This window comes from Eurypyga helias, unplaced genomic scaffold (assembly GCF_000690775.1).
Source record: "Eurypyga helias isolate BGI_N326 unplaced genomic scaffold, ASM69077v1 scaffold1613, whole genome shotgun sequence".
Taxonomy (NCBI): Eukaryota; Metazoa; Chordata; class Aves; order Eurypygiformes; family Eurypygidae; genus Eurypyga; species Eurypyga helias.
In genome coordinates this window covers 63,926-91,790 of record NW_010241629.1, presented here as the reverse complement: position 1 = coordinate 91,790, position 27,865 = coordinate 63,926, and the positions used below count along the sequence as shown (strand labels likewise).

At 42.3% G+C, this 27,865-nt stretch overlaps 1 protein-coding gene across 1 annotated transcript in view; it reads left to right on the top strand.

The window, feature by feature from the left end:
• The first annotated feature begins 1,610 nt into the window (after positions 1 to 1,610).
• The window catches only part of SH3BGR (SH3 domain binding glutamate-rich protein), a 53,653-nt gene continuing 27,398 nt past the window's right edge, over positions 1,611 to 27,865 (top strand). The window contains 5 exon segments of the mRNA XM_010148794.1: positions 1,611 to 1,655; positions 7,949 to 8,134; positions 14,078 to 14,158; positions 21,235 to 21,348; positions 26,103 to 26,137. Of these exon segments, the coding sequence (XP_010147096.1) occupies positions 1,611 to 1,655; positions 7,949 to 8,134; positions 14,078 to 14,158; positions 21,235 to 21,348; positions 26,103 to 26,137 (461 nt within the window).

The following is a 27,865-nucleotide window of genomic DNA, read 5'->3' as shown; positions in this document are numbered from 1 at the left end:
AATCTCCCGGGAAACAAGAGCGTGTAATAACTTCTGGCAATAATGTATCATTTTGCACTAAGGTTTGGGTTTTTTTTTGTTGTCGTCGTCGTTGTTGTGGTTGTTTGCATTTTTTTTTTAATAGGAAAATACTCTGAAAATACCTGATTCTAACAGGCTTTTCTGTTTGCTGGACTTCCTATTGCCTCTCAAAAGAAGGAAGAAATGACAGATGGTGAGCCACAGTAAACAGTGCAAACTATCTATACCGTTATTTTTAGTTTTCAGTGAGGTTTTTCAGGATCCCTGTTCTATACACAGAATACTGCACTTCAAGCTTCACATAATGGTTTGCACAGATGAAAAACATGCTTTCAAGAGCATCTTCACTGCTGTGTATTCGGTCCTACCTAATCAATCCTGCACAGAAAGTATTATATTCCATCTTAAGTGTTTTCAGAATTGGACACTGCTGTAGTCAATCTTAACATTTGTAATGTGTGTAAGCACTTCCTAAAACCTAGGCCAGTTTCACCTCTGACATGGGGTCAGCTTTACTGAGCTCAGTGGCATGTTGCTCACTTGCAGCAGAAGCAGACTTGGCCTTTAAAATTTGAAACTAATCCGTTAGCATTCAACATTCTTAAAATACCTCTCATATTCGGAGACCTCCTTAAGCAAATAAGTGCCAGCAGCCACTAAGTTGTCACCGTCTCTGGGGTAGAAGGCAGCAACCACATGGAAAAAGCATCCTGGATAACACAGTAGGATGGAGTATTTTTTACCAAGTTTTCTGGACCTCCTCTTGCACCTCGTATCCTGGCAATTTTCACCAGTGATGCAAAAGGATGGACAAAATACAACAGAAGTTTCCAGATACACAGAATCCTCCAAAGCACCCTCCTCAGTATTAGGAAGTGTACTGGCACATATACATTTTGGAGAAGTCCCTGAGCCCTGCAGTGTGGATGATGATCTGAATTCTTTGAAACTGAGAGCGTTTGTAACCAAGGTTTATTTCAATATGATCTCTGCTACAATTATTTCTGCATCTACGCCCCCCTCGCCCTCCCCTTCCTCCTTACCCTTTTATAATGTGCAATTTGCAGCTACAACTCTCCCTGTAGTGCTCAAGGAGGGGGTGCAGGCCCGGTTATGCAGGAGGCAGCTGTGACACTGCCCGTGAAACGTTAAACCTTACCCGACAGCTTTGTGATTGCCCCCAGCACTAAAGTTGCCTGCTCCCTCTCCCTTCTCCCTTCTCCCTTCCCCCTCTCCCAAATATTTCTCCAGCCCTGTCTCATTGGTGCACTACTCTCCTTTGCCTTTTTTGGACTGCCACCCTGTCAATCTAATGCAATAAGGCCAGGGGCAGGTGCAAACACCCTGCTATGGCTCCTCTTACTAACCAATCCTCTACTCGCCCCTCATCCCAAAATACCTAAGAGCCAATGGAGTGGGAAAACCCGGGACCCCGGGGAGAGGCCAAAGCTGCTGGATTGCTGGGGGGGGGGCATCCATTTAGGAGCCGGGTTAGCCCAGGAGCTGCCGAACGCTTGGATTCCTCTTGGGACTGTGGTGACTTGTGGGTAGCAGGCGCGCGCTGCTGCTTCATTTTCATCCCTGTCAGCATGGTGATCAAAGTCTTTGTAGCCACGTCTTCGGGGTCTACAGCGGTAGGTGCCTCATTTCACATACTCCTCTTTCTGCTGGGATCAGGTTGGTAAATTAGCCGAGAAGATCCCAGGACAACCTGAGTTTGCATGGAGATAAAAAAACCTCACTAGATTTCTTCTAGTCTGCGTTGCACACCTTATTCTATAAAGCTACTCAAGATGCAGAGAATTCTTACTAACGCAAGCCTGCTCGCATGCGAGATTTTACAACACGTATAATGCTTGCATATAAATTATCTGTCATTTAATAGGTTTACTTCTGTTTGAAAAACTATAAGCAATGTATATTAACTGAAGAAGGAAAAAAGTGGATATTGTATTTGCACAAAAGCTAAGGTAGATTGTTTACAGTAGAAATTAATCTGTTTGTTTTCAAAGGAGACTTTAGTACACTGCTCCTGCAAAAGGGGAACTCTGCCTAAGAAACGGCCTGGAGCCAAAGTAAACTGAATCAAGATATGCAGCAAAAAATTTTTTCCCCACTCTGCTCCCTTTCCCTAGTGGGTTTTGGTGGTTTTGTTTGTTTGTTTGTTTGTTTTTTTAATGGGATTTGTGTGTGTGTGTGTATCTCTTGAAGTGCTATGCTGATGATTTTTAGTATTGAGATCTACTGCTGTAGCTGTCAGCATAGTGTATCAGCTGAAGGGAAGGACATGTGAATAGTAGGGAGGTTGGAAGTCCGTGGGAGGTGGGAACCGGTAAAGCACTGTTTCCTTTTATATCCAGTTCCCAGATGAGCTCAGATTGCAGTTTTCCTTTGGCAGGCACTCTCTCCCAGTGACACGGCTAAACAAGCGGGCTGGGGCTTGCACATAGCTGTAACTACATCTCTCTCTCTCTGACACCAGCTCCCTGTGTTTAAGAAACTTCCAGAGTTGAAAATCTCCAAAACCCACGCCCTGTGCATGGGACCATCACTTCTAGCAACTGAAACAGGGGTCGTTTGCTAAGATTCAAATGGGAAGACAGAGGAGGAAGTTTGCAGTTCTCTCATTAGCTTGTCTTGCCAGCCTATCCCTAAGCCTGACACTCTGAATTTACTATTGATATTTTAGCATTCCTTTTTTAATAAGAAATTTAAGATGGTTTCCTTTAAGGGGGAAAAAAAGCAGAGGTAGTTGGGAACTGCAGGTTTGTTGATCTGTCATCTAGCAGTTATTGCTCAGGTAGCTTTATAAACTGCCATACACTGTGCATTAGCAGTCTTTTCGCTCCCATTTGGTCTCCTGTTTTGGTTTCCTTCGGTTGGCCAGAGTCACCCCTCCCTCCTTTGCCACTCGTCCATTGTCTGGGGAAAGTTGCGCCCCTGACTGAAGCCCCTGTGCAGACGTTTTGAATGTGTGTGTTGGAGCCACGGTCGTCCTGTGTACCTCAGGCGTGAACGGTTTCCGCTCCGACTGTAGGCCTGGGGCTGTAGTTCAGTAATGCGGTTGGTTGTGTGAGGGCTTTGGTTAAACACTGCCATTCAGACATCACTTAGGCAATTAAAACTGAGCGTATCATATATTTAGCACTAGCTGAACCAAGATCTTTCCTTTGCTCTACGCATTGCTTGAATCTCCTCCCAGCTAGCAGCTATTACTAACTCCTTTCCCCCTGGACTGCAGCGAAGGGATGTGTATGCTACGCTGAACACTGAGCACCGTGCAAGCTTTCTCCACCCATTCTGAGCTGTGAAGCGTTGCTACTGTGATTTATTGCTGCTGAGAAAGATAGCTAATGTCAGTGAACTCTAATAGGTTTTAAGTTTATTAATGACAATCTCCACTGGACGTTGGCAGCCAACAAAAGCTGTTAGTGAGATCCCACACATATGCTGGAGGGAAGAGCAAGTCCAGAGGAGGCCATGAAGATGCTCCGAGGGCTGGAACACCTCTGCTGTGGGGACAGGCTGAGAGAGTTGGGCTTGTTCAGCCTGGAGAAGAGAAGGCTCTGGGGAGACCTTATAGCACCTTCCAGTATCTGAAGGGGCTACAAGGAAGCTGGGGGGGACTTTTTACAAGGGCCTGTAGTGACAGGACAAGGGGGAATGGGTTTAAACTGAAAGTGGGGAGGTTTAGATTGGACATCAGGAAGTAGTGCTTCCCGGAGAGGGTGGTGAGGCACTGGAACAGGTTGCCCAGAGAAGCTGTGGATGCCCCATCCCTGGAAGTGTTCAAGGCCAGGCTGGCTGAGGCTTTGAGCAACCTGGTCTAGTGGAAGGTGTCCCTGCCCATGGCAGGGGGGTTGGAACTGGATGGTCTTTAAGGCCCCTTCCAACCCAAACCATTCTGTGAGTCTATGATCTTTACAGGGCAATATGCCCCCTTATTGCCTCCTTTCAGGTGTGTTGGGTGTGCCTATAGCTGCAACACTCTCAGAAGGCAGGATGTGTTCAGATTAGTGATACATAATTTCAATGCCAAGTAAACACAATGTTCAGCTGGAGTAGTTTTACACATTCACTGATTAAAATGGATGGACGGTACCCTCTCAATGAAGCTTTGAGTTTTGGAATATTTCAAATAAAACCCGTTCTTTCAAGGAGCCAGCATAAACCACAATATATCACTAAAATACTATTAAAAACATATTTTGTATCAGCTTTGTACAGCTTTAGCTGAGAAGAATGAATTTAATCCCCAAAGAACTTAAATTGGAAGTCTAGGTTGTCCTAGTAGCACTGGTGCTCTCTTCAGTGTAGCTGATCTCCATTGAGCGCACGTTGTTCATTTGGAATCTTCAAAATGAAATGAGCCCAGCCTCCTCTGCTGTAAATCGGCAGAGGATCATTGGTAAAGAATTGAAAACGTTTCTATTCTGTGTACTACACATTCGCACTACTCATTGCAACTGGTTATCACGTTAATAAATACTTTAAAGAAGTGTATGCAGTGAACCCAGTAACATTTTGTGCTCTGGATCAGGTGCTTGAATGATAGAATTCACTGTGGCTCTAGAGCAAATCTGTCATCTGTATTCTTCCCCTCAGTGATTCAGAAACTTGTTTTAAATAACTTCAGCCTTGTTATCTTTCTGCTCCAGACTTAGCTGATACTGAACTATTCATTAAGGCAAGCAGAAGTGGAGACACCTATTTATAGTGCTAAAAAGTACTAAATGCTTGGCTTGAAGCAAGCAGTAAAAAAATAGAATGCTCTTGTTACTAGCTACTGAGGTGTTTAGAAATGGGTAATATCCTGCAAGGTTCTAAGGTACCAAGAATCACGGGAGAAGTGGGCTTCATGCCTTACACAGTATAAGTCTTCCAAACTCTTGCTTACTGCTGCTCACATTTAGGGCACACCTCTAAAATCCTTTTATTCCCAGCATTTTTTGTGACATTTTATGAACTTGCCCACCTTCAAATCTGTAGGTCTCAGAAAGACTGAGGAGAATGTACACTATTTGAATCATGTCCCCTAAAATACAGGTGTTTGTCACCTGTGACTCTGAATCTAGCCATATATAAACCTGAGCTCTAATTGCAAATCAATTTCAAGTCAAATCAGAGGTTAGGGTGTGACAATAAGAATAATTATCAGCAATAAGTTGTCCATGCAGTGTTAGAACCAGAAGCTGAAGCAATTCTACCTACCAACATTAATGTTCTTCTTGACGTACGTTGTTGACTATGTGCTGTTTGCTTCTGCCACAGGCAACTGGTCAACATGAATACTCTGGGTTGTAAGGATATAGATGATAATATTTAATTATCCATCAGGTGGAACTATGATTATCTGTCGCTCTTATACGCTAGAGAGATAATATTTATTTAAAACAGGTTTTTCTTATTTTAAGGGACTAGCAGCTCAGGATGGTGGAACTTAAGCTTTGCTGAAAGAGAACATGTTATTGATGAAATAATATCCTGCTCACCACCACTTTCCAGGGAATCTATGCCCAAGTAATCTGAATTCTCATGCCATCAGACCCAAGTGAGGGCACAAACAGGCTCCTGCAATCTCATCCATTCTGAGAAAACCTTTCCATGTCCTCTATGTTGTTACGTCCTGGATGATTTCTCTCTTTGAGTGGTGTTTGCTGGAGAGATTCTTCTGGTTGCCCAGCTACCTAGTGCTAGCAACAGCAGAGGCTGGCCTTATGGTTTCATACTTAGTGTGTGTCCCAGATCTTTTGCTCTGCCTAGTTTATTGTTGTTACCATAATGAGAAACATCTTGCCTTTTCCTTTTGCAGGCATAATGGCTTGTAACTTTTTTTTCCCCTCAGCATTCATTTTTCACACAACCCTCTACTAATTTTTGCTTTCAGTCCTGGTGCTTTCTGAGCCTCCTGTGTATTATCAACATCAAGATAAAGAAAAATTGTTTATCCAGGTTTAATTCTAGAAGTTATAGCTATAGCCATAGTCAAGGGAGCACAGAGCCTATGGCTCAGTTTCCATTATCTCTCCAGGGGCACTATCTGCCTGGGACACTAGTTATTCCAGGAGCTGTATCTACTTCAGTGCCTGTGTCCAAAGAGACAAGCTGACGCTGAAATTGCAGCTGACAGCACTTGAGTACACTGGCTTTCAGAGCATGTGGTGAAACTCTTAGCACTGGCCCATGCAGGTTTTATTAACCATTTATATAAACATTCTGCCACTTCGTCCAATGAAGTGGCCCTCAAGCAATCCTTTCTTCCAACTGAATGTGTTCTGCAAATAACTGTGCAGCTAAACAGGCATTAAGAAAATGATGTCTGTTTAAAAAGTGAAAATAAGAATATAAATAAACACCTTTGAGATCTCTCAACTGCATGACTTTTGAACACTTTGGATTAGTGCTTCCATTCAAAGTGATGTACTTTTTTTTAGCTCACCGTAAACCTCTGTTGTTGCCATAAAAATTTACAACATTTATGTTTGTTATCTTTTATAAGCAAGCATAGCTGTAGAGATACGTCCTTATTTAAACAAGAAAAAGAAATTTTATCCTTAATCATGAGAGTTCATTCTCCCAATATAATAGGCTATCATTCTACTTCAGCTTTTCAGGTTTATTAGATTATAGAAATATATAGCCTCGGAATTATTCGTTATTTCATTGTCTGTCTCAGACTGATGTACACTAGTTTGGTGTCACTTTAAATTCAGTTGTTCAGATGTCTGACTTGTGGAAGACATGGTTTCAAGTCAAATGATGGCTCTTGTGTAAAAATTACCTTGAAACATCGTTCTAGCTATGTTCTGTACATGACAGTTACTTGCTGCATGGGGTAGCATAATTGGGAGAACAGAGTTATGTCTGGAATGTGATTGTGCTAGACAGTAATTGAGTTGTCTGTGATCGAGGAGCAGCTTGAGGGAATTTGTATAGATAGTCCAAACTGATCTGTCTTGGCTGTCTTCAAGGCCAGGCTGGATGAGGCTTTGAGCAACCTGACCTGGGAGAGGGTGTCCCTGCCCATGGCAGGGGGGTTGGAACTGGATGGGCTGTAAGGGCCCTTCCAACCCAAACCATTCTGTGATTCTATGAAACAGTGCTTGCCTCAAATGCCACAGTACTTGTAGGGCCTTGCAGCTCTTAGACAAGTTAGACATACGCAAAATGGGGAAATTCTTTAAATGTTGCTTAAGAGTAGCATTCCTTTAGTAGAGAAGTATAGTGAGTATTACATCTTCAGAGTAAAGGGATAGGTTAGAAGCTTGGCGCTTGCATCCTTGGTCTATAGAGAACTAGCACCAAAGGGAATAAGGGCCGTGATTAAATCTTAGCTGGCATAGAAGCTGAGTATAACATGATTTATTTGTATGTAATATGTTCTTCATGTATTGCATTCTGTAATGTGGGAAATACTCAAGCACAGGAGTTAAGCTGTACTGGATTTTCATAGAGCTTTCACTCATATTTAATTATGCTTAACATTAGAGAACAGGGACAGGGAGAAACATGTGGCTCATGGAAAGCTAAATGTCACATGTAATGAGTAGGAAAAAGTAGACTCTTACATGTTGAGGAGAATATGGATATTCTCAGACCTGGGCTGACTTCAGGCAGAATTAGTTTAGGTATCTGTACACCGCACTCACGGATCTGGGAACAGAGTAGGAGGTTTCCTGCTGGGCCTCATTTCTTAGATGGAGGCATCACTGCTTCCAGGGAGGAAAGAAGGAAGCTGGGGGTGGCAGGGGGCAAGTAATGGCAGCGCTGTGGTTGCTGAGAAGCAGTGCTGAATCTCCGCTTCAAAAGCTTTGGGGGCTGCTGGAGTAGTGGATCCAACTTGACATACCTGCATTAGTTCTGCTTGAAATGGCAATTGCTTTTAGAAAACAAAGACGCAGTGTTGTTTTTCCTCTTTCCTAATCAGATCAAAAAGAAGCAGCAAGAAGTAGTGGGCTTTTTAGAGGCCAACAAGATTGACTTTCAGCAAATGGACATAGCAGGTGATGAAGACAACCGGAAATGGATGAGAGAGAACGTCCCGGGTGAAAAAAAGCCTCAAAACGGAATTCCCCTCCCTCCACAGATCTTCAATGAGGAGCGGTACTGTGGGGTAAGAAGCTGTTTGGAAATTTAAATACCTTCAGAGAGTCTTCTTTCACAGAAAGTGACTCTTTTCCGTTAGAAACAAGTGTCAAAATCCTTAAGACAATTTGAGATTCAGTCTGAAAGAACAGTTCTTAGAAAGCATTTTTTGGGAACAGAAAAGTAATGAAACAAGAATATTCCTTTTTAAGAGAAAAATACAGAGTGAAAACTGAGTAGAGGAACTCTGCTTTACAGACTGTGTGGATTATCTCCTGCAGACCCCGAGCCTCTGCAGGACCCAGAGCTCACTGCAAGGCATGGAGTTTGCTGCCTGCGAGGAGCTCTGTGTTTTCCTCTCACATTCTCCTACCCACTGCTGCGTAGCTCACGCGCAAGTTGTCCTACTGCTGGGCCTGCACCTGCACGCTCCCTTCAGTGCCTGCAGACCAAAGGCAGTATTTCCTAGGTGGTACTAGGGCTCCTTCTTCGCACAACGTCTAAGGAAAACCAAGGGTAGACTGTGAGGACACCTCAGCTGCACTCGGAGAGGTAGATGCTCAGTTGGGTGGTTTGACAGTACCGAGCTATTCCAGCCTAGTGGGGTTCGTAGCAAGGCTGATCTGCCTTCAGCCCTCTCGAGCTGTGTTGCACTTTGCCTCTGGAACTTTCAGTTAATTTTGCATAGGTGAGTGTTTGTACTTTGACACAGACTCATCTGGGCTATTGGGGAGTCAAGTAGATGTCTGAAGCACCAAGGGCTGTGAACAGAAATCTTTCTTTTCCATGATATACAAATAAATAGGAATTATAGTTGACTGGAGTAGTTCTAGTGTGTGATTTGAATTATTGAAATTATATTGCTCATTCAATAAAAATCCAGCTCTTCATAAGAGAAATTGTAACGCTCATCAAATGCTTTTGTATTTTCATATATGCTTGTAACAGGTCCTTTCTCTTGAGATGGTTTGTTCAAATCAGTGATAGATAACGCTGTACCAGCATAAACATTAGGATCTTGAATCAAAAGAAATATCTGAGACAGTTTTTGTTCTCATAGTCTGGATGGAAATACAGAGTCTGGAAAGTACTCTGATACAGTTGCTGAAATGAACTTGCAAAGTACTTTGAAACGCAGATCACATAGTGAGCCCAGTTTTAAGTTACTCCACAAATCCTGTGTGAGCTACTACAAAGGTTGTTTTGAGAGAGAAGGGATTTACATGCCACTAAGTTTTCAGAATTAACTTCACTGCTCTCAGCAAAAATTACTTGTATGAATAACAGAGTGCAATTGTTTCCTCATTTTCTCATAGGGATCTTAAAAGAGAACTTGGTAGCTTAGAGTTCATGTGCATTTCAACATCCAATCTGCATCAATAAAAAGTATAATTTGATACATCTTACTCTGGATTTTGTGGCAGCTAGTGCTGCAATAAATATTTCTGATATTCCCTGGAGAGGTCGTATAGTCAATTAAAGAGTAATTGCCTTATGATGTGTTGCAGCTGGTCAGCCTTGCTACTAAATGATAAATACACAGTTTTTACTCCATGTCTGAAGCTATTTCAGGAACCCTAATAATCTACATCTTGAAATAAATGTAAGTTAAGAAAGAGTCCTTTGCAAAGACACCTTAATGTGGAAAGAAGTCCAGAAAGCAATTAAAAACTAAATCAAATTTACAGTTAGTCTAAAAGTCTCCAGGATTCTAATATACCCAGGCCTCAGAGCTCATAGCTGATGATTTTAGTGGGTGCATAACAAAGATTAATTTACAGCAACATTATTTCCAAATAAATAAGGTACGGAGATCCGTATCAGTACATGAGCCTTACCCTTCTCCTCAAGGGAAGGTGCCTCAAGGGAGCTGCACAGTGACTGTGAAGTGGGATTATGTGGGCTGGTTGAGAACATGGCCAAGGGCTGGCAGACTGGTGCACAGTTACTCCAAGTGACGTGATGTCTTCTGCAACATGTCTACAATATGAAGCTGGGGATTTGCATTCTACTTCCCTGCATAACCTGTGGAGATCCAACACCCCCATTGTTCTGAAATCCAGAAATGTTTTATGCTGTTTTTCCCTGTGTCCCACTTCCTTGGTCCTCAGCTACTTTATTAAAAATTGGGCTGAGAATTGCAGAGGTCTGCCTGAGTCAGGGACTCCAGTCCAGTGTCCTGAATTCATGAATGTCCCTTTAAAATAAGTTGCTCTTTTTAGTACAGTGTTCAGGTGCCTCAGTTCTCTGGCATCTAGAAACCTTTGAATTTGCAGTCTGGTTATCTGCAGCCAGTTTATACCCATTTCCTGGTATGTTGAAATCACTCTTTAGCTTAAACAGCTCTAGTCCCATGTACTTGTAAATGGGAATCATCCTCTATCAATCTTCATTTTGCTATGCTAAACAAGTCAAGCTCTTTATACCTCTTTTTTTGTAAGCCATTTTCTTTTTCTCTTTCTCCATCCTACAATTGTTTTTTCTTCCCTCATTCTCAGGTAGTCCTTTGTTTTTAGGTCAAACTTGTTAAATTTAATTTCTGCTCCTTTTCCTTTCTGAGATCACTCGTTTTCTTCGCTTCCTATTGGTTGTCCTGGATGTTTGGTTCCCATTCACACACATGCACGTGTATACACATTAGCAGTATGCTGGCCTAGGGAGATGAAAATTCAAGAGAAAAGATTTCCTTCCTCATCCCGAGAGAGAGGGATTTGGAGAGACACATGACAACCTTCAAATATTTTAAGGGCTGTGGCAATAAGGAGTTCATTCTTTGTCTGAATTCAGTACTGACCCTGCTTTGAGCAGGAGGTTGGACTAGATGGTCTCCCAAGATCTCTTCCAACCTGAATTACCCTGTGGTTCTAGGATTTTGTAAAATACATTCTGCTCCACACCCACTGGAGATGGGCAAGGTGTAATGAGCAAAAAATGCAGCAAAAAAAATTTAAATCAGACATCAGAGAGAAAAAAAAAAGAAAGAGTAGTTTTCAGGAGATTGTCTCATTATGTCATTAAAGTTCATTAGCAGTGGTTTGGAGAAACACCTCTCGGGAATTGAGTAGTGGTTCCTGCCCTGGAGAAATAGTCCTTTGAGATCTTCCCCAATCCCTCCTTCTACACTTCAGTGAAATTTTGGGGGTGAGGGTAAGGAAAGAATGGATCCTGGGGGCAGGTGAGGAGGCTTCCTTTTCGTGCTGGGATAGACTGACATAATGAGCAAGTAAATGCCGTCCTGCCGCTAATCGCCTTTTCTGCTCATAGGTGAAAGTGTCTGCATCTTCTTCCTGAAGAGCTGCTCCACTTCCTAACTTGTACTGTAAAACAGAGGTTTCTTACAGATGCATTTATGAAAACACACCAAGTGTGAGCAGCTTTTCCATGAGGTCAGAGAAGCTTAAGTCTGTCTTATAAATAGCTCGAATCTTAATTTTCTTTCAGATCTTTGTTATCACCACTTGAAGAAAGAGATTAGAAATGGATTTATTTTGTATGCCTGGCTATAGCATCAATTTCAAGTATCCATTCTAATCCATCAGTGTTGGCAATTATGTTCTTATTTGATCTTTTTCTTAAGCTGCTTCTCTGCTCATGTCTAGACAGACGTCTGCATCTGTGGCACTTTCTAAATATATTGAGCACTTCGTTGCTCTTCTTTGCTTCACAAAAACCCCTAGAAAACTAGGAAAGCAGTGGAATATAAACTTCTGGTTTCCTCTGTAAGCTGAAATCTATGCCTTTCTCTGTAAACCAGTCCATAGAATAAAACACCCATGTATATATTTCTTTAAAGAATCTCTGAATTATTAGATAAGACTTTTATTTGATGCTTCATATAACTGTTGAAGTCAAATAGACGGCAAACATAGGGACCTGTGGAGGTCTGTCGTCTAGCCTGCTGCTCAGAGCAGGAAGAGCTTTAAAGTTGCTTGAGGCTTTGGCCATCTCAGTTTGAAGTCTTCAAGGATGGCATTTCCATGCTCTGTACTCTGACATGGTGCTGTACCACTCATGTGGGGAAGAACTTTCCACTGATGTCCAATTGGAATTTGCTGTTTTGCTGCCTGGCGTTTCCACAGTGGTCATACAAAAGATGATAGTGTAGAATGTGTATGTCCCCATGCACTCATGTCATACAGAAAAAGTTGTGATGTGAAAGTCATCCAGTGGAAGGTGTCCCTGCCCATGGCAGGGGGGTTCAACTAGATGATCTTTATGGTCCCTTCCAACCCAAACCTTTCTATGGTTCTATCATACTTTTTTTTACATTACGTTTCACTGTATTTTTCCAAGACTAGTTCCAAAGACAAATGACACCACTACACTCCTCCTGGACCATTTATGACCTCTCATGCAGATATAATATTATTCCTTACCTGAAACAAAATGTTAATGATCATTTTTCTTTCTGCCTGCCTTGGTAAGAGTTACCTTTGGGCATTCAGTGAATGGAGATGTGAACAAGTCACCGTTAGGAACATAAGCATGCAAATATACAACACAAAAAACATGCCATGGTCTCTGTAGTCATGCTTTCAGTCCCTGCTACGTACCTAAGAGCTCATTCGTCAGTGTAAGCAAGGTGTGTGACCTTCCAGCAAAGAGATGGTTTGAAAAATGGGTGGCCTGGAACAGCAGCAGGTATTCTGCCTGGCCAGGGCAAAATGTGCTCGGGGATGCCTCCCGGGCCGGGCAGTTCCCACTGCGTGTAGCTAGATCTGAGTGAAAGCTTATCTGTCCCTTAGATAAGTCAGTGAAATGGCCTGTCATTTATCCTGTCTGTTAAACTATGTTGCCTCTTCCAAATGGGATTGAAACGTCCTTGATTGCAGTCTTGTTGACATTAAGGTGACTTCTAAACCATCTGCCACAACCTTTCCCTGGGATTACTCTTGGCCAATAATTTATTCTCTGGAAATACTAAAACAGCCCAATAAAACAAGTCAGGTCCTAACCCAGCTTTACAAACAAGTCTCAAGGATGACTCAGCACCTTATTATTTACAGGCTTCTATTTTTGGAGTTATTTGGGATGGGAGGGAGGATGGTAATGTGGTCAAGTTTAGGACTCAGCAGACATACGTTCAGTCCCCTGGTCCACACAGAGTTGCTGTGTGACTGTGAGCTGGTCACTTGTAACCAGAGTTTCTGTAGGGTTTCTTAGATACATGTTGATTTTTACCTGTGTAAGAAGTGTCATGGACTTTCCCGTAACAAACTAGTGATAGCAGAGCTTCCCTACTTGATAGGAAAGTTGTACAGGTGAATACAGTAAAGATCATGCAAGTTTTAGATGGTCGGATAGGAGCCATCCCTCATCTTTTCAGTTATATTAGCACCGAAGAGAAAACGGACATTTAATGTAATGATTTATAATTTCAGCTCACATGGGGACAAGGCATTTTGGCTAGCACATATAGGTCAGAGGGAACAACATGGTCCTTTGCTAAGTTTGTCTGAAAAGTAACTGCATTTTCCAACCAGAGTGCCTTTCTTTAAAAAAAACCAACCAGTTTCCTCATTATCATTTCACTCATGCCATTATGTTGACTCTCGCCTTTTATTTGCCATCAAACTGTCCAGGGTTTTGAGGGCCTACTTTGTGTTCTTATTCACAGCAAGTTTTATTTTAACATTTAGATGGGAATAGCTTTGCTTTGGTGTGTACAGCTGAGGCACATGAAAATGAGACGTTTAATTTTATCTGATTCTGACATAGATGTGATATAATTAAAGTGTAAGTCTCTGTAGAGATTTGGCCATTTGTTCAATATACCAGCCAGTGTAAAAGCCCCTTTATCTGAGTTTTACTCCTGGAGCTTAGATAATGCAGGTGCTGGTACAAATGCACAGTCATTCTCATCAATGTAAGAAAGATTTGTCTGCATCAGTCTCTTCCTCCTGTGCTTTTTGTTTGATTTTTGTTACCAATGCTCTGTCATTTGTTTGTTCCTTTTTCTTTTTTTTTTTAGGATTTTGAATCCTTTTTCTCTGCTAAAGAAGAAAATATTATTTATTCATTCCTGGGTCTTGCTCCTCCTCCAGGCACAAAGGTATGCACTGCTGTCCTTCCATGGGGGCAATTTGTTTGATTTTAATAAAAGATGAAGATAGGCAGTGACTCAGCATGTCAAGTAAGGGGCAGTGACAAGCATTACATTCAATACTGGTGCAGCAAAGTGTTCTTAAGGGAGAAAAAAGGGGCTGGGTCAGTGAATAATAGAAAATACTTCTCTCTTCCCTTCTTTCAGTGCAGGCTTGTTGCCATGCCTCCAGCTGATGATTTTGTTGTTGTTGACACCAAGCAGTATTTTATCATGATCGGCTTGTAAATGATGCAGAATTTCCTAATGCAATTTATAGGTTGTGTTTATTACAAGAACCCTTCACTTCCCCCTGCTTGCACCCAACCTTGCGCAAACAGGGTCTGTACTGTTTTCTGTCGGGGCCCGCAGACTGTGACTATGGGGTTCGCTCCCTCTGCCTTGAGGAGATGAAATCTCACTCAGGACTTCACAAAATCCCTTTAGCAAGTCTACCTGTTGTAGTCTGTCCACTGTATTTTGATAATGTTCTAATATTTTTCTGGCAACAGAAAAGGATCTTTTTTGTTGGCTTTGTTTTTTGTTTTGTTTTGTTTTTCTTTTTTACAGACAGCAATGTGTTTTATCTTTAAGAGTGTCTTCTAATTAGAAGTTTTATAACTGATAGCATTACAGCTTTCTCATCCTGGGATCATGTTAGATGATAATCAAATGTTGCCATTTTTAAAGTGGGTGATTCAACCAAAGAAATAATTCAAGAGAGTGACGGACCACACCACAGTGGCAGGAGAACTCTGCTGCGTTGTGGCGACCTGGCTGAAGAACTGCCCTGGAGCATGAGACCTGCTTTCTGGTCCAACTCTGCTGCCTACTGTGTAGCAACTTTAAGTGAACCACTGTTGTAAATGTCTCTGTTTTTCCTCTCCTTTAAGAGCGGAGAGAAAACAGAGCCTTTGCTAAGTGCTTTGAGAGCTACAGATGAAGAGATACCCAGGGGAGTGCCACAGTTGCTATAAATGCCTTTGATACTGAGTGCCTGTGTGATAAGGAGCAAGTGATTTAAACTTTCGGCTTCAGCTGTGCCATCTCCCACCAAGGGAAATAAAAAGTGCTTGCCTACCTCACAAGGGTCTTGTGAGAATTCATTTAATTAACATCCACAAAGCCATGAAAGGCTTAAGGGACTGCAGGTATTACATACTACAATCATTACAAAAGATATGTGGAGAATCAATGAGGTAGAGAAAATTGCATTTTTTTTCCATCTTCCCACTTCATGTATTATCTGCTCCTTCATGCAAGGTTCTGTTAGATAGCGTGTCTGTGAAGCCAAGTAAGAATTGGTGGGCATTCATTCATTCCCAGCTGTCAGCGGAGGCTATGACAGTTTCTACTTCGTGACAACTTTGTAAATGTTGAAAATAATACGTTTGGTGCATTCTGCCGGGCAGATAATTGTTAGTGCTATTGGTTGAAAGCGAGTGTGGTTTACGCTGATTAACTGCTTCATCGGTGGTGGTGCTGATTGTTTCAGCCCAGAAAGCGGAAATAAGTGAGAGTGTTTTTAAAATCAATGTAAAGAGTGGAAGCATATTTACATTGTCTCCTTTTTAGAACCTGTTCCTGAATTTGAGAGACATATACGAGTGTTTTAGCACTTATTGCAGAGGTGTTTCTCAGCCTCTTCACTGCATGACAGTCTGGCTGTGCTCTGTCACACCAGTAACCCTGCTGCACTGCTGCTGCTTTCCTTTCACTAGGCTGTCGGTTCAACCTTAGCATGAAGTACAATGGGTGCCCCCCTGACATTGATTTCCAGCAGCGTGAATCTGGAGTAATAAGTCAGGTGTGGAAGAGATGGTGATGATGACGCATAGGACAGAATTTCCTACTAATCCCTTCTTAAATAATTGTAATTTTTTTTTCTGGAATATGGGGATAATTAATAGAAGAAGCAGAAATATAAACCATAGGAACACCACAAAACAGTCAGTAAGCATTTGCTTTCTAGGGGTTTTTACCTCACTGAGAGATGACAAAGATTAATATGGAGCTGATACATGTTTTATGCTCTGGCCTCAGAATATTCTCCTGCCTTTTCTATCCATCTTTTTATGTCATATTGGACCAGCAGTAGAGATGCTCTTTAATGACCATGATGCTGTTTCACAGCACAGTCTGCTAGGATCCTGACCCAGGCCTGTTTTGAGCCTATTTTCTAGAGCAAGCAGAGGAAACCTTTTGCTACTCCCTCAACAAATTACAGCTTCCCAACAAAATACTTGTAGTTAAATGCATTGCCACATCAGCCTGCTGACAGCAAAATACAAGTTTCACTTCTGCTGGTTCTCATTTTCATAGCCCTGACTTTCCTCTGGCTTAGGTGGCTACAACTTGTCACCAGACCCACTTGACCAGCGTTTACATTGAACTGTTACTTCTAGGTGTTGGAGCTCTGATGGTGCCAGAGCCTAATGTGCAAGCTCATCTACACTTACAGGATGAGTCTGATATGTCTAGAACACATCAAAGTTGTCACCAAGATGCAGATTGACTCTAAGACACATGTAAAGAAGCTCTGAATACACACAGATGTAAAGGAGATCCTTCTCAGACCTGCAGCACACATGAAAAGTAGCCTTTATGCACTTATTAAGTATCCTCTTGCAAAAAAGCTGTAGTTAACTCACTAGGAGATAGCAAATTGACATGGAAGTTAACCAGACTGGCTGCAAAACAGGGGTGGGGGCAGGTCCCTCCCTGCAGCCAGCCGTGTTTGGACCTCTGCTAAGGGTTCTGGTAGGTACCACTGGACAGATTACCAGTTGCTGTGTCCAGCACCGTGTTCCCAGATCCAATAAAACAAAGTATGTAGATGCCTGGGTGGCATATGGAAACTCCCGCCGGTCTTGGTGGAAAGGCTGAAGCTCTGAATGCTAACTATGTGCTTAGATCACTCTGGAAGCCAGGCAAAGATCTCCACATTCTTTTTCCTATATGCCAAGTATATTTTTATCATTAAAGGGTGCTATGTGGCCATAAAAATCAGTGACACTGCAGAAAATCAATACTTATTATTGGTACTACAGAAAGGATCAATTAGCTCACCTCATCCTCTTTCTCCTGTTGCCTCTCCATCGTACTGGTGATCATATTTCCTAAAGCATCACTTAACAGGGATGAGTTGCACGATTTTCTATCCCTAATTCTTTAGTCTGTTAATAGGAAATACCTTCTCACTTGAAGGAATACCTGGTCTTAAATACTTCTAACTTCTAAACATGTTCCATGGCAGGCTGGGATTTAAAGACAGCTGTGCTTTATGTCTGACCCAAAGATCACTCAAGTTAGTGACAGATTTCTGAATGATCCCATTTAATCTTGGATTAGTGGCATGAACAGTGATGTGCCAACAGTACACGTGTGTACATCTGAGCTATAATCAATGTAGTTTGTATGTCTAGGGTCAGGTGTGTCAGTGTCAGCTGCCCCCCAAAGCTGGGTATGTTTCTTTTCAAAGCCCCCATCACTTTCATGCTTACTCTGAGATTGTTCTCAATACTCTTGAAAATATTCTGAAATACTGGAAGGTGTGAAAAGCCCATTAATAGCCGTGGTGCACTGTTTGTTTTCTAAAATGGCACGGGTGAATTGTTCTGCCAAGGAGATATCTGTTACTTAAACAAAGAAGTCAAACAGTGTGCTGAATCGTTACACCTTCTGAGTATCTTAGCAAGGTTTGAATGCAGGTAATTAATTGCTTTGTTATTTTCAGGGGAAAACAGGGTTTTTTGACAACTTTCTTAACTACACTGGAACACTGCTTTTGTTTCCCAGAAGTCCAGGACCCAGTAGCTTGTAGCAAGATCATTTAGGATTACAATTGCGCTGTGAACTCAGAGAAGCTGATTTACTTGAGCTGAGACTCTGTTTTCAAATCTTGTTTATACTTAACTCCTGAATCTTAGTATTCCTGGTCTTAATATCCATGCTCTTGACATCCCAAAATCCATAGATACTTGAGCTTTCGTCTGTTAGTTGAAGGCGGCTTCTAGTAAAACTGCTTTGAACTACAAATTTACAATATGTGCATTTTATTTAAAGGGAAAATGACTGTCAGCCAATCTTTATCAATGGGATTTCAATTTAAATTAATTAAAAATAAAATTTTGTGTTGCTATGTAGAGCTAGTGTGACGATGCTATTCCAAATATCACAGTTCTCCGTATAATCAGCAAGTCTGTATGTGTGTGCATGCGTGTCCTGTCTGATTACACATTGCTTCTACAGTTGACTTCTTTCAGCCACAACATTTATTTGCCTTATGCTCTGACTAAATATATGTTACATCTGCGATAGTTTTACACAATAGTTATATTTTAATTAGAATGCCATCTTTACTCTTTATGTATTTTACATATCTGCAAAAAAAATATGGAGTATCTGGATTTAAAAATGAAATGTTAAGATACATGCCAAAAATAAATATCTAACCAATTTAGTTTTCATGAACATTATAATTTTCATTTTAGGAATTGCTACAAAGAAAGTATCTGTAAGGAAGTTATCATTTGCTGAAGAAAACAATGATGTGTAAATACAATGTTACACAAGGGAATTTCAATGTCTGCCTGTGTTACAATGTATTTTAATCTTCAGATATTCTGTTAGCTTGTGGGGGAAACACAAGGTATAAATTAAGCCAAACAAATGTCTCCGTAGATCTGCTTCTAATAACAATGCCACCAGGATTAGAGAGCAGTGAGCCCACAGTTTTATGCATGCCTGAAATGAGATGGTATTCCCAGAAAAAGTAGACTTTTCTCCTTCCCTTTTTCTTCCCCTGGCTCCTTCTGCTTACTCCCAGCTGCTTATTCCTCTCCCCAGGCATCCCCCACATGCTGGCAAAAGCATTCATGCAGCTGTGTAACGGAGTGTGCAAATTGTGCGACCTGGAAATGTTTTTCTTTTCAAAGCCTGAATCTTGATCAGCTGCCTGCTCCGGTTCACCGTGCAGCCTTGGGATGGCTTTTGCTGCCAGGAGGGCAGGGGCGGTGCAGTGCTGGGAAGGACTGCGGGGAGGGCGATGTTTGCTGCTGCTCGCAGGTTTTTTTGCTGTTGTCACTCTTCTCTGTGGAGAGGAAAGGGAACTTACGTGCCTGCTATGTGCCCACTCTCTTTTCATTGCGAGCTCCTTACATATGAAATGTATTTTCCATGGATCAGGAGAAAATTGCCAAAAGGGCACCCAATCTTAGTGACAGTGAAGTTTCAGGAAAAAGATAAAACTGCAGAATTACTTTGTCTATCTTCACTCTGTCATGGTATCTGCTTCCAAACATTCCTAACTTCCTATCTATTGTTTTTGTCCTCATCCAGCAGAGCATCTCAGCAGGACGGCATGTCTTATATTGCACACCACATCGTAGGACAAAGATCCCTAAATCAGCGCTCACCCAAGTCTGCTCTGGGGTTAAAGTGCTGGGTGCTCCTGCTCTTGGGTCACAACGACCCCCTGCAACACTACAGGCTTGGGGACCAGTGGCTGGGAAGCTGCCTGGCAGAAAAGGACCTGGGGGTGTTGGTCGACAGCCGGCTGGATATGAGCCAGCAGCGTGCCCAGGTGGCCAAGAAGGCCAACCAACCAGGTGGTTGAGTTGTAAGGGCTTGGTCACAGGGATGAGAAAGGAGCTCATCTTCTATCGGGGACATGCTGCCCTGCCCAAAGCGTGTAGGACTTAGGATGACGCAGGACAAGATCTTCCCTGAGCCTAGTTCACTGTTGCTGGAGGTATTCACAGCAGATAACACCTCTCAGAAGTGTTTTAAATTCCCTTTTAATTAATTAGGTCCTCTGCCTCTGCTTCTCTACTAGAAAGTTCTTCCAAAATTTTACACTGCTGATGATAGAATTTTTATTTACAGCAAGTTTGTATTCATTTTGCATCTACCTCCGTGCTCTTCCTTATCCTATCCCTCTCTGATGTTTACTCTGATCTATTTTTAGAGAGCCATCATATCCCCTTAGAGCATTACTTTCAATAGATTAAAGTAATGAAGCTTTTTTTTGTCACCCTTTCATAAGACAGGCTCTCCACTCCCTCAAATATTCCTGTAGCCTTCCTCTGCACCTGTTCCAGTCTGAATTTCTCTTTCTTGAGCCTGTGACTGGAATGGTACAGAGTGATCCAGGGGAGGTTTCGCCTTGGCCTTACACAATGACATTAATACTCGCTTTCAGCTCCACCAGCCATAGCTCACCTCATACATCTGAGGATCGCATTTATTGCCTCTTTCACTATCGCATCTTCATGGCTCAGTTATTCTGTGATTATTTAAATGCGTCCGTCTTTTTCTTCTTTGAGGATCATCAGCTAACAAGCTCCCAAAGTGCAGTAGAAACGTCTGTTTCTGATCTCTGTCCCAGAACTACCTGTCCCAAATACTGTGACTTTGCACTTCACGCTACTGCATTTCATCCTATTCCTGTTGTTCCACACGAGGCCGTGCAGGTCTCCTTTTACCTGACACAGTGTGTGATCCAGCGTGACCTTTCACAGCTACCTAGCTGAAAGTACAACAGGTCTTAAAATAAAGAGCCTTTTAGGAGGTGCTTGCCCACAGTGCTGGAATAAATAGATTTGTTAGATTGGTGTATGAACCGAGGAACGGTTTCCTGATCATTTTAAACAAGAAAGTTAAGAGACTATCTATGAAATCCTTTATTACTTCTGTTTTTCTGTAGCTTCTTGGTGGAGTTTAATTGGAATGCATGCTGGTGAAAAAGGCTTATTTTTCTGAAGCTCGAATGAGCCATCATGGTGAGCATTGGTTTCTATTACACTTTCCACAGAAAAGTTAGAGGATATACTATGCTCTGAAGTTTTTTTTGCTTGGATTCATCTTTTTCCCACGCAAACATTTACCAACACATCAACAAAGTGTTCCTTTCACAAGCAAATGTCCAAAAGGGTGTATTTTCATTTGAGTGCTGAAACAAAATGAGAAAAACACCTCCCAAAACTGTAAAGAAATGTGTTGGTTATGTGCCCTGAAGCTAACAGTGACTTTTCCTTTGCTGCCAGGAGACCGAAAAGTCTGATGCCACAGACGAAACTGAGGCACACACTGAAGACAAGGCCGATGACGGGTCTCACGAAGAGGCTGAGTCTGCTCAGTCACCATCAGAAGATCAACAGGTAATTTTTCCTTTTTCCCTTTGTGGTATGAGGATTTTACCTGTGCTAAGCACATGAAGCATAAACCCACAGCCACTGCTAATGTGCCGCAGGGTGGGAAGACTGATTGCAGCGTGGTCCTGCTTGTCTTTTGAATGCATTTTCTTTGACATCAGGGTGTTATGAAGCCTAGATAAAACTCCAGGGAACTTTGGTCTGGATCTTGAATAATAGAAGTTGTCTTTAGTTATCAGTTTCCTTTTGTCACTTGTTACCATAAGCTTTTTTTTTTAATAGTCTGGTATTAAAAAAAAACGGGCACTAGACTCTAGTTATGAAGAATAATTTAGGACTAGACATCTGAGTCTTATCTGTGTGGAAAAATTTGCTGCTATCAATGGCCAGCATCTGCAGTGCTCGTAAATCTAGTTGTTAATGTTTGTTGTCATGTACCAGCATTCACTGCTGTTGCAGCCAGCCAGACTTGGCGGTGTCTTCTCCAGGCCGTGCAGAAACCCTTGGGCAGTGCAGAAATGGAGAACATTGTTATCCTTTCTGCCTGCATCAGGGGCTGATACTGGCAGATCTGAAAATGCAGTGCTAAAGGTTCTTGGAAGAAACACCAGAGTTCCTTCAGGTCCCTCAGATAATATCCTGCAGCTAGCTAGCATCTGTACTTGTGGTTGAAAGGCAGATGGATCCCACAAAAAGAAACCTCTCTGTTGAGTGCCTGTGTCTTCCTCAGTGGGGTGTTCTGCTTACTGGCCAGGTTCTAGACCCAGTAGAGTGGATCCTGTGTTTGGAGATAGGGATCCAGCTGCATTATTTCCCCTGCTCCTCTGACAGTTTGGCCTTTAACGATGGGTTTGTTTTGATGTTGCAGTGTCAGGTGACTCTTTTCCCCAAGAGGCAGGCCTACTGCTGGATCACTTGCTGGGTTTTTTGTGGTTTGGAGATCAGATGGTCCCAGTGGAATATCTGTCACAAAGGCATCATCTCTTTCACTAAAGCCCAAAACAAATGTGTTTGATTTTTTTTCCATCTAGCTCCAATGTTCTTCCAGAGAAAGCAGCTCTCTGAAAGCCTTTTCCTTTTAACAGTGACTAAACCAGTCGTTCCTAGGCTGGAAAAGTCCCCTTTTACACCGCCTCACACAAGTCTCAGGCACTGGGAAGTCCCATTTAAAATTCAAAATGGCAATGAGGAGAGACAGTCCTCAGTGGGGACTGGAATTTGCCCTTAAATTGTATCCAAGCACTTTTCACATCTCTCTGAATTTCAGCTGGCACACAAGTGCCATCAAATACCTCTTTCCTTGGCTCCTAAGAGAAGCCCAGCATAAAACTGCAGTGCATCCCCCGGCTGGATTAGGTTACTTGCCATTCTGGCTGGCAGTCTACTCTAATGTTTTTCAAATGAGAACAGAATGCTGGAACACGTCTGCAAATGTGTCAAGCAGCTGTGTATGAGAGGTTTCAGAATGACATAATGCAATACCACTCCTGTACAGCAAGCACCTTGCTCCATTTCTCACAGAATGGATTGGAGCTGCAAGCAGAAAATATATTCTCCTTCAGTTTTACAGGGAGAGGAGTGGCAGAGGAGAGAGCACCAGGCAAGACAGTGTATTTGAACAGATCTTTCTGTGGTTATGAGGGCATAAAATATGGTTAGTCTTACAGATTCTCCCCTTTCACCTGCACTGTCTTGACAGCATCAAAATGTTCTTTCATGCTCCTACATAAAATCATAGAATCACTGAATAGTTTGGGTTGGAAGGGACCTTAAAGATCATCTAGTTCCAACCCTTTGAGCAACATTCCACTAGACCAGGTTGCTCAAAGCCTCGTCCAGCCTGGCCTTGAACACTTCCAGGGATGGGACATCCACAGCTTCTCTAGACAACCTGTTCCAGTGCCTCACCACCCTCTCCAGGAAGGAAAAGCAGGAGGAAAAGTCTTCCTGAAATTGTTCAACTCTGATACCCACCTTCATCATGCCAGGTGTATATTAGCTCCTAGGGGAAGCAAAACCCCACTGTTTCTCTTCCTGTCTCACTCGTTTTTAGAGAGGGTACTCACCACTGCGGGCAGCAGGGCACCAGGGGCACCTGCTGGGGACACACAAAACCCATTTTTCACCCTGTTCCACCACCCAATTCCCATGTCACGTAGGACAAATCACTTCAGTGACATGGCACCTGTGGGCCTTGCTACAGTTCATCACAGTCCATCGGTATCACTTCTGCTGGGATGGCGTGAATCATTCTGTAGAAATTCTGGTGTTCTCATTCCCTACAGACAGCACACAGATGGGTGTAGATGAGAACAACAACTTTGAGGCAGCTACAGTGTGATAAATTCCAACTTTTGTCTCTGTATCTCATTTTACCCTTATAAAAGAAAGCTAGAATAACATTTCCTTGCCTGGCCAGGCCTTTATGAGGTTAAATACGTTTGAAGACTGTCAGATTGCCATTGGAATATCTCTGCTGGATGTTAGGTCCTAAAGGACGTATGTAGCATCAGCACGGTAGTTTCAGTATTTCCCTCTCTTCCTCTCATCCTGCAGCCTGGCACATCTTGTTTGGCTGCTCGTCCACACTGAGTAGATGTTTTCTGTGTGCTCTCCCCACTCATGTCTTTTTGTCTTCTGGCTTACCAAGAGCTGGTCTCTGCATACTGAGCTCTGCAAGGGTGACCTTTTTATCAGTGGCCCACTGTGTTTTGCAGCCAAACAGTTGCATCTTTTGAACAGTAGTCAGGTCCCTTTCGGAGTGTCGACTTACTCTTTGACAAACCTTCAAACCAAAATGCCATAATTTAAGTATCACAGTTTTAGGTTCTGCTTCTGAATTAATATACCAGTGGGAATCTAGTAGTGGCATTTCGGCCTTACTTAGCACTCAGTTTCAAACCATCTTAAAAATGACTCTCTGATGCGGGGTGTAACCCAGCCGGCTTTACTCCAGTGACTTTGCAGGAGAAATGCCAGTGCTATGGAAAAATTCTGGAAGAGTCTTGGCAAGGTAAAGATATATCAGTCTTTGCCAATGAGCATAAGACAGAGAACAACAAAAACTGTGACTGTCTCAGTTGTGGAGCGGTGTGGAGGGCCCCAGATTTCAGAGGGCTCCTCCAACACTTTGGTAGCAGCTGATGATCAATGTGAGGAGGCTGCCGCCCTCCCCTGCTTCTTCTGCTGCCCTTGCTGGGAGGTTCAGGACTCCAGACACTCCACCTTTTTGTCTCAGGTTGGTATGACCCTGATGAAACCAGTGGGAGACCCCAACCCGCTGTAAACCAAGTCTCTTAAGTCAGCAGCTGCCTCTGGGAAGCGGCAGGGAGAAGGGCACAGTGCAACAGGCTGTTCTTCACCCAGCTGACATCAGGCTGCCCACGCTCCTGCAGCTCCGGCCCCTCACTCACACAGGCGCGCAGGAAACCCCAGAGCAGGTGTCGAAAGAGAAGGTCCCTTACACAGGCCCGGTAGTAAGGAACAGGAACAGCTTTCAGCGTGTGTCACCAACGGGCAGCTACACCACGATTTCTTTAGATTATGACTTTTTTTTCTTGTCTTAAACCTGTTGCATACTTTCCTTCCCTCATCACTGAATCAGTTTATCTTTGACGTCTTCCTAAACTTTTTTCATTCCTAATCCCCATCCTCTGACGGAGAAGGCTGAGGAACCATTTTGTCTGGGTATAGTGTCCCATTTTCTTGCTTTGTCCTTCCCTTTGGTTTTGATTTTTTTGAGGAAGAGACTGTGACCTCCTACGCACGTGGCACAGCAAGGGCTCTGCCGGTCACTAGATGCGATGGTAACAGTTTCTCTTTATTTTTACTATCAGATTTTATATTTTAACTTGGGGGTTAGAATCTTTTTTTAAGTGGTGTCCCATTTAAATCAGTTTCCAGTCAAGGTTAGGCTCACTTCAGGGCAGAATTATTTTAGAAACAAGTTCAAAAATCATATTATAATGCAAGTCTGTACCCTGTCTCAGCAATTCCCCAGGCCATATATAGACCCTGGCACTGCATCCCTACTTCCTTATCTCAACTCGTTCTGTGCAAACTCCTATCAACCCCTCATGGTTTCTGCATGGTACTGTTCCATTTGCCCTTTCTCCTTGGGAATTTTGTGTAAGATTAGCTCTTCTCTCCAATAACTAGCTGGGTATGTAACATTATATCCTATTCACTGTACATTTATATTTTTCTCTTTATCTCTCTTCTCTTCATCAATTTTGCTCAATCTACAGTCTAAAACCATCCTGTATTATTTCTTATTCCCCAGCAGTGTTGAGCCAAGGCATCTGTTCCAGCCTACAACAGTTAACAGAATTGCAAGCCAGATTCTGAGTGATGATATATAACATAGATAAGACTCGTTAGTTCTGATTTAACTTTTATTTTACAGACCAGCTAATTACAAAAAAAACCCACCACCCCAAAAAACCCCCCACACCTGAAAAAGCAAACAAAACTTCTTTTTAGAACAAAAGCTCTAATGCTTTGCATATCAATGAAGCAGATTTATTGGAAGTATCTGAGAAAAAGGGAGCTGTACTGATTGATTTTAGAGCCTTTTCTTCAAAGTGAAAGCTTAGCTTGAATATGCTTTGGGAGTTAATCTGGAGGACGTCCTCTCAAAATAAATCCACATAATTTTCCTAAATTCAGTGTTTAATTTCTGCTGTGTTTTGCCTGTATGACCTCTCATATTCTTTCTTTGATCTACCTTTTAAACATTTTCTTTTGTATCTCTTATGTAGGAAAGCAAGGAAGAAGATGCAGGAACAGGGGTATAGTATATTTGGACATTTTGCTTTTATCTTTTCTTTGTGTGCATTTAATTCTTTTCCAGCCTCATCGCTTCAGTCAAAAGTTAGTAAATTCTTATTCATGGAACCTAATATACTAGTATTATGTTCTGCTAGAGAAAATTATTGGTCATATTATACTCTTACTTTCTGGGAACAAAGGTAGGTCTTTATCCATTAAAAACTGTAAATGGAAGAGAAATTGTCTTTCTCAGATTCTGTAATAAAATTTGCCAAGGACTCCCAAGACATATTTTTGTCAATCACTAACTGACACCATGCCCATTACATTTTCAGTGCTGTGAGTGTGAAAGACTCATTCTGACAATTTAGGCAGTTCTGCCTATAAAGGAAATATTTTTCTTGCCAAAATCTGTAAAACCCAGGTGCAAATCCTTATACGTTTTTACGCTTTGCCCAGAATTGCAAATTATGCCTTGAATATTTCTTCCATGTTCCCAGTAAAACTAATGATTACTATTCCACTACAAACCTGCAATTAAGAAGAAGGCACATCCACATCTTCCCAACTCCAAACTGCAACGCGTGCACATATACATGTCCATACATACACATGCCCGCAGTCAGGGCTGTGCATCATGGACCCGTCAGCTGAAGTGGAGCTCCTGGGCCCACAGGTAGCATGTGGGGGCTCACGGTGAGGCTGGCGAGGGCCCTTAAGGCTGGTTAGTTCACCTGGCACCACAAACTCATGCTTCAAGCAAGAAAAATACCCATTTTTTTCTGTAAAAGGTGGTTGACTCGAATTTTGAACTGACGTTGTTAGTATCTGAAAGATGTGGTTTGTCAGTGCGCTTGCCTGGCCCTGTTTCAGGGAGCGCTAATGAAAGGTTCCTTTCCTGGGGGAAGATGCCCACAAAGAGGAAATATTCCTTTGGCACGAGAACCTCTGATCCAGCTGATCTGTGTGGACGTTCGTGTTGCGTTGCTGGTTTCGCAGGGATGATCCCTTAGCGCAATGGATTTCCCTGAAAAACAGCATTTCAGACCAGGAACCTGCTTACAACGGGCCCATTCCCACGCACATGCTTAAACAGGATTTTACTTGAGCGACTCAGCTGTGACCTTCGTACAGACAGTTCGTGTCTGAGAGGAAAACCTAAGGTCTGCGCTGCTCAGACACTATCTGCAGTTCTGACTGAAAACTAATTATGTGTTCTTTGATTGGCTGATTGCGCCAGGAAGAAATTCCCGTAATTTTTGTAGTCTGGGTAGCATGAGGAGGTATGACATTTTGAGATAAAGCTTGTTTATGCACACAGAAGGAATGCCTTTGAACAAGAGCTTTCTGGAAGAGAAGGACCAGAAAGCCTACAAGGCCATTTTCAGTTGTTTCTCAGAGCAGGACTGTACTCTAAAGCTTCATTTACTGCCTCGTAAAGGCAGTAAACACAGATTGTTGCCTGTGTTACATAAATGCTAGCTTTCAGGTAACTGTTTGTTTGGTCGACTGAAGCAAAGGGCTATTGCCTTTAAATTGTGTCATTTCTCCCATATCCAAGAGACAAATAAGAACTTTTGAAACAGAAACAAGGCTGCATTATCTGACTCTGAATGATTTCTAGATTAATCAGGAGTTTAGTTCCTATTCCATGAATCTTGACTCATTTACTTCTCCGAGAAAGCATATAATTAAAAATCCTAACCTTTTTGTCATATTCACATGTATTTTGTGTTCTCATCTGGATCTTGAA